Source organism: Microtus pennsylvanicus, chromosome 10 (genome assembly GCF_037038515.1).
Source record: "Microtus pennsylvanicus isolate mMicPen1 chromosome 10, mMicPen1.hap1, whole genome shotgun sequence".
Taxonomy (NCBI): domain Eukaryota; kingdom Metazoa; phylum Chordata; class Mammalia; order Rodentia; family Cricetidae; genus Microtus; species Microtus pennsylvanicus.
Window position 1 is genome coordinate 100,509,808 of NC_134588.1, and position 10,049 is coordinate 100,519,856.

General features: G+C 41.0%; 1 protein-coding gene across 1 annotated transcript in view; it reads right to left on the reverse strand.

Moving 5' to 3' along the window:
* Enah (ENAH actin regulator) overlaps positions 1-9,827 on the reverse strand; it is a 117,205-nt gene extending 107,378 nt beyond the window's left edge. Inside the window, exon 1 of the mRNA XM_075989347.1 lies at positions 9,693-9,827. Coding sequence (XP_075845462.1) covers positions 9,693-9,697 — 5 coding nt within the window. The 5' untranslated portion in view covers positions 9,698-9,827. The remainder of the gene's footprint in view (positions 1-9,692) is intronic.
* Positions 9,828-10,049: the final 222 nt, after the last annotated feature.

The window sequence follows — 10,049 nt, forward strand, 5'->3', positions numbered from 1 at the left end:
CATAATGTTTATCAAAACATGGTTAATTTAAGGGAAGCAATAGCTTCCTTTGATCTGTTGAGTTTGAGGCCAGCCTGGTCTAGAGTTCTAAGACAACCCAGGGCTACACAGAAGTCATGGTAACTTCTATGTCCGGTAATTGTTTCATTTAATATTCTCTCAAATGCTCATTGCAGAGGCCTGCCCTGGGGACTAGGACCAAAGTCAAATTAGAAATGACCTTCATAATTTTGCTTATTAATTTATAGTTTTATTCTAAAACACCACTGAAGGCTTTAGGAGGGGAATAACAATATCTAGTTTCTACTTTAAGATCATACTGATTGATGAATGGAGAATCAGAGTCGAGTGGGAATGAGGAAACAGTAATTGTTCAAATGAGCTAACAATTAACCAGATTTTCATAGTGTAAGACTGACACAAATAAATGGAGGTGGACATGAGGAGATATCAACTGGATACAGTAAAAGATAAAGAAGTCTGACCATGGAGGTGCATGTCTATAATCCCAGAACTTCAGAGACAGAAGGATTCAGAGGTCCAGCCTAGCCTGAACTACATGAGACCCAAACTCAAAAAATAAAAGAAGAAAAGTAAATACTGTTTCTTGACCTTTTTTCTAGAACTTTATCCTGAAATAGAGTCATATATAAACACAGACACGCTTACAAGGATGTTCACAGCAGTGCTTTTATTTCTGGAGACAGAATCTCATGCAACCCAGGCCGGGCTCAATCTCCTGTCCCATCTCCTAAGGGCTGGAACTGAAGGCAGGTGCTATCTCATTTAACAACAGGGAATTTAGTTCAGTTGCCTAGCAAGTACAAAATGCAAGAGCACAGGGCTATGTTTGGTTCCCAGAGCTAAAGAGGGTGAGGATGGGCTCAGAAAAAATAATACAACAAATCTAAAAGCCGTATCTAAGTGATTAAATTAAGTAGACTGATCCATCTACCCAAAGCAAAAAAAAAAATACTAGGTAGTCACTTTAAACTTATAAAGATCTGTATTTAATGACAACAGTTAAATGCAAAGGACTAGTGTGTGCATGCGTGTGTATTCCACGCACATATGTAGAGGTCAGAGGGCAACTTGTGGTGGTTAGTTCCTTCTACTACATGGGTTCCAGGAATTGGCAGGAAGCACCTTTTACTTGCTGGGCCATCCCTCCACCTTCCCATTTTTAAGTAGTGCAGTCTTTACTTATACACACAAACACTGCATATGGAGTGTTACAAAAAGCCTAGCTGCCAGGTGTGGTGACGAAGGCCTTTAATCCCAGCACTCGGGAGACAGAGGCAGGAGGATCTCTGTTTGTTCAAAGACAGCCTGGTCTACAAAAGGCTCCAGGACAGCTTCAGGATAGCTGGAGGTGGTGCATGTCTTTAATCCCAGCACTTCAAAAGCAGAGCTAGTCAGATCTCTGAGAGTTCAAGACCAGCATGGTTTACAGAGAGAGTTCTAGGACAGCCAGGCTACAACAGAGAAGCCCTGTCTCAAAAAACCAGGGAAAAAAAAAGGGGGGGGGGGGAGAATGACTGCTATGCAAGTATAAAAACCTGAATTTGGATCCCAGAACCCTCTTAACAGTCAACTAACTGCATTGCTGGGAAAACAGAGTCAAGTGTATTCCTAAAGCTTATTAGCCAGTCAGCCAGTCAGTCTAGCCAAACAGATAATCTCCTGGTTCAGTGAAATGCCCTGTCTCAAATAAATAAATAAATAAAAATCTTGGAGGAAGACACAAGATTTCTGACGTCCACATGTGAATTACACAGGTGCACAGACACAACAAGTACATCATACATAAATACACAATCCTATTTAGTTGAGTTTCCATCTGAGTGTTTAACATCTTTATACTTCAAAAGTATGTGCAAAATACACTAATGGAAGGAAAAAAGCAATTCAGAAAAATTACCATTAATGTGAACAGTAATTTCTTCACTCTCTAGAAGTAATACAATTATCAAGTAGATTATAAAGAACTATTCTAAATGAACATTAAGATGCAGAAACTCAAAGCATTAAAAAAATTGAAGGTGTGTTTGGTGGCACGTACTTTTAATCCCAGCATTCAGGAGGCAGAGGCAAGCAGATCTCTAAGTTTGAGACTAGCCTGGTCCATAGAGTAAGTTTCAGGAAAACCAGGGATATACAGAGAAACCCTATCTTCAAAAACAAAAACAAAACAAGTTAAATAGTCACAATTTTGCTTATAACAACCTAACAAAAGGTAAAACTATGGGGGGGGGGGTAATGGCATCTCAGGATTGAGAAACAATACAAACATCTCACCAACACAGGTAACTATGAAACCTTAACAAGAAGACCCATGCCTTCACTGAACCTGAAATCCAACAATCTGGACTCCCCTTAGATTGACCTGAAGACTATTCATTTGACTTATGTTCTTGAGTTCTTTTTCTAAAGCCTTTCCCCTATCAAACTGACAATGACAGACACCAAAAAGGACAGAAAATGAAGACCTTCTAAGGAACAGTAAAGGACAGTCATTTTGAATTCACAGCATCATCATTACCAAGAACAGGTATTCCAGCAGGCCTTCTCCACTGGAAAAGTACTCAGTCCTTTTAAAGACGTCACCACAGCTATCTTATTCCCCAAGGACAAAACTCTCATTGGTATCTGAGATTACTGTAAACAGACTCAAGGAAAACACCACTCAGACTAAACAGTTTTCTAAAGAGCCTACAGATGTGCTTCAAGACATTTTATTGGTGGCTTTTATTTACTATTGTTCTTAGAACTTAAATTTTTAAAATATATTTTTGGGGTGGTGTGTGTGCCACAGGTACAGAGATTGGAGCACAACCGGCAGAGGTTGTTCTTTCCTTCCACCATGAGGGTCCCAGGCTCCATCAGGCCATCAGGCTGCGTGGAAGGCAGTTTTAGACCTGCTAAGCCATCTCTCCATTCTGTCACTTTTACTTATAACAAGGAAATTAACTACTGTTTATTTAGCAGTACTTTAAGACTCTATAACTTGCCCAGGCTTCTCAAAGGCACCATTGACAAGATTTCAATCTAAGCACTTGAATAGCCGGCTCCCCAGAAAAGACAGCCCAGTGCTATGTTTTTAGTCTCTCTTCATTAATAAAACATGAAGATGTCAATATTAATTCAAAGTAATAAAAGTATTAGGTATAAATGTAAAAAACAGATGCGATTCCCTTTTGTAACTTTAAAAAAATTCACCTTTTAATATATACACAATATATATTCAATTCAACACGTTCACTGTGTCAAAAAGAAGGCATAACATATACCAAACTTCCCATTCCTCCCTCACTCCTGGCAACCTCTAATATACTAATAGTTGAGCAAGGCATCCTTTTGGATCTCGCTTCCTTCTCTTAGCTTATTTCACCAACATGGTGCAATGTATCAATATTTCATTTTTGTTTGTTTTCGAAGACAAGATTCCTCTTTGTAGCCGAAGATGTCCTGGAACTCGACCTATAGACTAGGCTGGCCTCAAACTCTGAGAGATCCGCCTGCCTCTGCCTCCCGAGTACTGGGATTAAAGGTGTGTGCCACCACCACCCGGTCATTCTTCAAATTCTTAACATAAACTTATAAGATGTTAAGACTTCCCTAGAAATAGGGGATTTATTTTGTATGCCAAGTGTTATGCCAGAGCCTTATTTAATTTTCCCAACTCTGTGAAGCAGAACTTACTTCAGTTTTACAGAAGAAATTCTAATCTAAATAAACAGTTCACAAACTACTTAAAAATCAGTTGGTAAATGTCAAAACTCGACAGCTAACCCAGAGAGGACTCTGAAGCTGGACTCTTCATAAACCACACCATTTTTACACCATATCATTTACTTACCACTTAGATACACATACATTGTTTCACATCAGGACTCTTTAGACAAGCTGTATGTTAAAATTCTAACACAGAAACTTCCTAATATAAGTACATTTCTAAAAATCGTAGGTGACTTAGGTATATTAGTTCTCCCAAACATACTTTAATAAATTATTTCTGTTACATTAAAAAAAAAGGGACTAGGGCTGGAGAGATGGCTCAGTGGTTAAGAGCATTGCCTGCTCTTCCAAAGGTCCTGAGTTCAATTCCCAGCAACCACACAATGGCTCACAACCTTCTGTAATGAGGTCTGGTGCCCTCTTCTGGCCTGCAGACATACACACAGACAGAATATTGTATACCAAATAATAATTTTTTTAAAAAAAAAGGCCTATCCATGATTAGTACAAACCTTACACAATTACCCTCTCCCCCTCAACCCCACCAACACACAAGTATGTTCTGCTATACAGACTGAATTGTGTCCTCTCAACTGTTGAAGTCCTAAACCAGAATGTAACTACATTCGGGGATAGGGCTTTTAGGAGGCAGGTACAGTTAAGTGAGCTCAAGCCAATGAAACTGATGTCTCTGGGAAAAACTCTAGCCACCCCTCCTAACCCCACTAAGATTCCACTCTCCAGCTCTGAGAAAATAAAACTGAAATCTCAAGCACTGGGGAGGGGGGGTGGGGAAGCAAGCAATTCTGCAGGCACAAGTTAAACCAAGAGAGATACATACATGTCTGATGCTCAAATCTGTTTCAGTCTCTGGTCAGACACTAAAAACCAGAACATTCTTCTATCTGTTAATTTAGTATTTTACAATAAAGTCAAGGAAATACAGTCCAATGAGCTCTGGGGGTAAACAAACCTGAATCTGAGGCTCTGGCTACTTGTGAGCTTTGGTAATAAGTAAGAAACCAGTTTTACATCCATCTTGTAGCAGTGATGCTGGTGGTGCTGATTTTTGTTTAAGTAATTTTATTAGTACTTTCTATCTGCAAATACCACACCACATCCTACCAAAGCTGTACCCAGTACAGTTCTAGAATGTTACAAGGCACTCCAAAACTGTGACTATTACTGTTAGTACGTAAGATTCTAAAAGAATACCAGTCAATGTCAAATCCATTTGGATATAGGCAGTATATGCCACGTATTTTACTGGTAACACAAATATGAAAATGGAGAACACTGGGCTAGTGGTATGACTTGGGAAAAGAGTATCAAATCCTTTAGAACCAAAGGGGGGCGGGCAATTTAGGGACTACTTCTCAGAAGGTATCACAAGGAAGAAGACTCTTGGCTCTTAGTGTTTTTCTGTAAAGCAAAATTCTCAAACCTATATTTGGAGAGACATCTCCTGTGGTTCCTCAACTCAGATCACTTCTTAGGAGTTTTACATCCCCTCAATTCTACCCATTAATTTCAAAGAAGGTGTAGAGGGAGGAGAAAGGAAACAAGGGTTTGAGTATCTTTTTACTAGCTCCCAACTACATAAAACTGATACTCCTTACTCTCCCAATAAAGTTATACAATAATCTCTTAAACTAAAGTTGTATGTAGAATAAAATATTAAAATAATTACTGTAATTTCTTCTTTACTGGCCAAATGGTGCCTGACTAATTATTTAGCTTATTCCAAATGGATTAATAAGATACCCAAAACCCTGAATGCAATATAAAGTTCAATAAATTTTATCTACTTATCCACACTCATATGCAAGGCTTATTCACTTAATACCTATAATATTGATATTCAAAAACACTCAAGACGAGGCTCCTACTTCTAAAATAAGTATCTGTGGAAGAGTCACATACTCAACAGCTGCAAGCACAAACGGAGACCCATGGGAGTAGAGACGACTATTTTCATCCTCTCACAGATATATGACTTGGCACTAAAATCCTGTGAAATAATAGGATTATCTTTTTACCAATATGCTCAATTAGTAAGGCAGTTCAGATAACCTGAATTTTCTGTCCCTTGATTGCACTTCTCTCAAGTATGTATTAAATTTATCATTACTATAACTTAAAGCAGCAAAACCATAAAAAGTTTCAAAGACCAAACATAAACACAGGAAGAAAGCTGAAAAAAAAACCAAAAAACCTGTTTCCTCACTTAATCAATATGGCTGGGCATAAAGCAGTTTGATTAGTAGTATTCCTGTAACCGACCACTCTCTGAACTTATATCTCAAGCAAACATTACTAATGAATATATGGCATTCTTCCTCATCAATCCCAGAAATGTTATCAATGCCCTTATCTGCCTATTAGTCACTACCTACTGAACTACATTCGCAAAATGTAACCTATTTGGCATCTTTAAATAAGGTCAATGGTAAAGCAAATTACTCTAAAGTTTTGTGCAATTAGTCTAAAATAAGTAAGTTTTTAATCTCAAAACAAAAGAAGCCCACAAAGCATTTATTATTTGATCCTCACAACTCAGTCAAAAATTACCTCTCTACATACTGGGAGGCACAGATGCATTCAGTTGGCAGAATGATTGTCTACTATGCAGCAAGCCCTGCATAGAATTCCCAGTACAGCATGAAGCTGTGCATGTCACCAGCATTCTGGTGTTACAGGTGGGAAAAAAAATCAGAATTAAAGTCATCCTCAGTTATAGATTTGCATCTGAGGACAACACACAATACCTAAGACCCTGTCACAAAAAGCAAACTATACACAGTTATATACATAGATACATACTGATAATTACCACTGATTTGTACACATTGTGTGTGAGAGAGAGACAGAGACAGAGAAATTACATGCTTAGCTCAAGGCCACTCAGTAAGCAGTAAATAGCGTTGGTCAATCCTCACAACCCCATTATGCCTTTTTTTACATGAGAAAGTCAGAGTATCTAGTGAGTGTTACAGTAGCCTGGGCCATACATTTTGGCTTAAAAATATCAATCCAAAATTTTCTAAGCTCTCCCAAGAGATCAGACTATAATGAGCTAAGTATTCTAAGTCTAACAGACTCTTCTTTCTGTTAAAAAAGGTAAGGTAAATTTTTAAGTGATCAGCTAGTGTTTAAAACTGCAATCCCAAACACACAATTTCGGATCACAAGGAATAGGCTTCTGAAGCATCACACAACTGAAAGAACAGAAGCAAAAACTCAACAGGCTACTACAAATGCCAGCCTGGTATTTTGGGTCTGTGGCTTTTTCCCCATCAACTCTTCCACGGTCCTGTGTAAATACTAAACCATGTTTTTTGCTGTCCACCTCTAATCAAAATTTCATAACTCTATACACAGCATTTAAATGTGGAGCATGTCTTATGACTTTCAGGAATGTTAAGCATTTAGTTCCCTTCTGTATAAGATTACACTATGTGACAATAACATGCTGTTCCTAAAATTAAATCATCTGAGAGATCTTACCACAAATACTCAATACTGTAAGACACTTATTTCTTCCAAATTCTGACCAACTTAAATAGAAATTCCTACTCAATATTCCTATTTCTGGATGGTCCTTGAAACACCAAAACTGTCTTTCATATAACTTTAAAAAAAGAACCCATTAGAAGGTTAACATTTAGTCCTGACAGCATCTGTGATTTACCAAATACTAGCAGAAGTCCTTTCTTAAGCACCAAAGTATCCCAACAACTGCTCCCAGCACTGGAGATTACCTCATATCAAGCCATCCTACCCTCACAGCTACCTAAGTAGCTAACTGCTCCTGCCCAAGCTGAACACACCACCTACCGAACAAAGCCCTTCAAAGTGAAAAACTAGCTGATCCTCTTTTCTGCTCTTAAATTATTCAAAATCAGCCTACAAAGAATTACTGTAGACTGCTCAAACATCTTAGACCTCGGAGGATGTTCATGCTACTGAAAATACTGCAGTGTGATCTCTCCATCTCTATTACTACTAAGAAGTATAGTAAGAAAACAGCTTAAAAAACAAGTTACATTTTACTGGAAACTAGAACTTGTAAGTCCAGATATAATTTACCCAAGACAGACAATGTACAGTATTTAAGTTTTACCAAAAACTTCAATGTATTTTGTTCAAAATCTTTCAGATAGCTTAAATCTTTATTTTTAATGCTAAGAAAATTACTCCAAGTCTGAAAAAGCAGTGTACTAACGTGTTCTACGAGACCTCTACAGCATTAAGTCACTAAAGTAGAAATCGACAGTGTGTAATATTACATGACAGAGCAGTCATGGATTTTGTTAACAGCTCCTGAATTTTCAAGGCTACTAAGCTTAAGAAAAATGTACAAAAATATAGCTGAAGTTTCTCATCTTGCATTTTACAAAGATCAATCTTGGTTTCTGGTTTGTATGCCATAATTACTTTTTAAACATTTGAAATAGCTTGTGTGAAATCACTAAGGAAAAGAAAGAGGTCAGTTAGCATTAAGCAAAAATCTAAGACTAACATAAATAAAGATATGACACTCGGAGTTGGGAAGATTCACAGTAACCTTAAGTGAACACAACACAAAAAATACTTAAAAGTGACCTGGGACTGTGTTCAACCCTGATTTGGGGTGGGGGGTGGGAGGAATATAAAAACTAAAGTTTAAAGCGGAACCTACTTAAAAATAAGGGGAAAAAATCCCAATGACATAACATTTTCATGCCAAAAAGAAGGAAATTCGTAATTGTATCATTCAAATCTCATGGCATTACATTATAAAGGTCTTGGCAAGGGCTGGCCATTAATCTTTAACACAAAGGAGCTTCAAATCCAAAAGAACTGAGAGACTATCTCCAGAGAAAGACGTGGAGTAGTTTACTTCGTCCACAATTGTTTAACCTAAAAGAAGGAAGGCCTTTAAGGATGATAACGCAAAATGGATCAGCCTCCGGTCTACGAAGGCCCAGATCTCACCAAGTCTTGCACCAATCCAGAACCAGGAGGTTATGGACACAAAACAAGCTTAGGAAAGGCTTGGGGCGCGGGGGGGGGGGTCCCCTCCAATGAATGACACACCACATCATGGTTTATTCTCCTACACAATCGGAGAAACAAAAAAAAAAACAAATCGAGAAATAACACACCATATGTTTCATCGTATCAATCAAAAAGAAAAAAGCATTTCACGACGGTCCAGCCAATTCTTTCCTTTGGGGCTGAAAGGAGAAACTGTTGTATTGATTACAGAGGAAGGGAAAAGCCGCTTACTGCTGCAATGCAACACAGCCTGCTACAGAACGGGAGAGAAGGGCTTTCCAAACAAAACCCTCCCCCGCCCGGGCTTACAACCCTCAAACAACTTGTCCCAGCCTTTCGCGGTCCCCCGCCAGTGCAAACCTAGTAAATTCCCTCCCTTCCCCCACCATCGGGAAATTTCACCTTTCCCCGCTCCTCTGCTTACCCCTACCAGAGGCACTTCATTCCCCGCAGAGATTTCAGACCTCTCAAACTTTCCTCCCCCACCCCCCCTTTTTTAATTAAACACTAGAGCTTTGTCCTAAAAGTGCTGGGAATTTTTACATCTACACGGAAAATACCTGTTCCTCGGCAACAAGCACGCTACGGATCTCGAGCCCCTCCCCATCTCCAGGGTTTCGCTTGCTGAGGCTGGGGGAGGGAGGAGGGAGCAGGCGAATTAAACTGAGGAAGGGGAATCCTGGGTGAAAGAAGAGCATCTGAGGGAACACGAAGGACCCCCTCCCCCAAATCTGAGAGCTTGGGTAGCGGGGGATGGGAGGGGGCGGGAGGGGGGCGGGAGGAGAAACCCTAAAGGGACAAAAGGGAGCAGAGAAGAGCCGGGAGAGCCGGCGCCGCGGGCCGGGGACAGGCGGGTCCGCGCAGAGCGGTCGCGGCGCCGCGGCACAATGGCTGGCGGCCCGCGCGCCCCTCACCTCATGGTGCCGGCGGCGCCGAGGCTTCCCCGGCGCGGGAGACGCCGAGCGGAGGGTCTCTCTTCAGGCGGGGAGGCGGACGCCGCGGGGACGCGCGAGCAGAGGCGGCTCCGGCTCGGGCGACCGGGCTACACCATCTCCGCGCGCAGAGGCGAGGCGCCGGCCGGCCGGCCCGCCGAGCGCGAGCGACCACGGGCTGAGGAGGAGGGCGCAGGGGCCGAGGCGCCGAGTGGGGTCCCCGGCGGCCGCCGCCTCCTCCCCGTCGAGCCTCAACCTTCGCCTCAGACGGGAGCCGCCGGGGCCGCGCGCCCGTCCGTCCGTCCGCCCGCCCGTCCGTCCGCGCCACAGGCCGCTCCG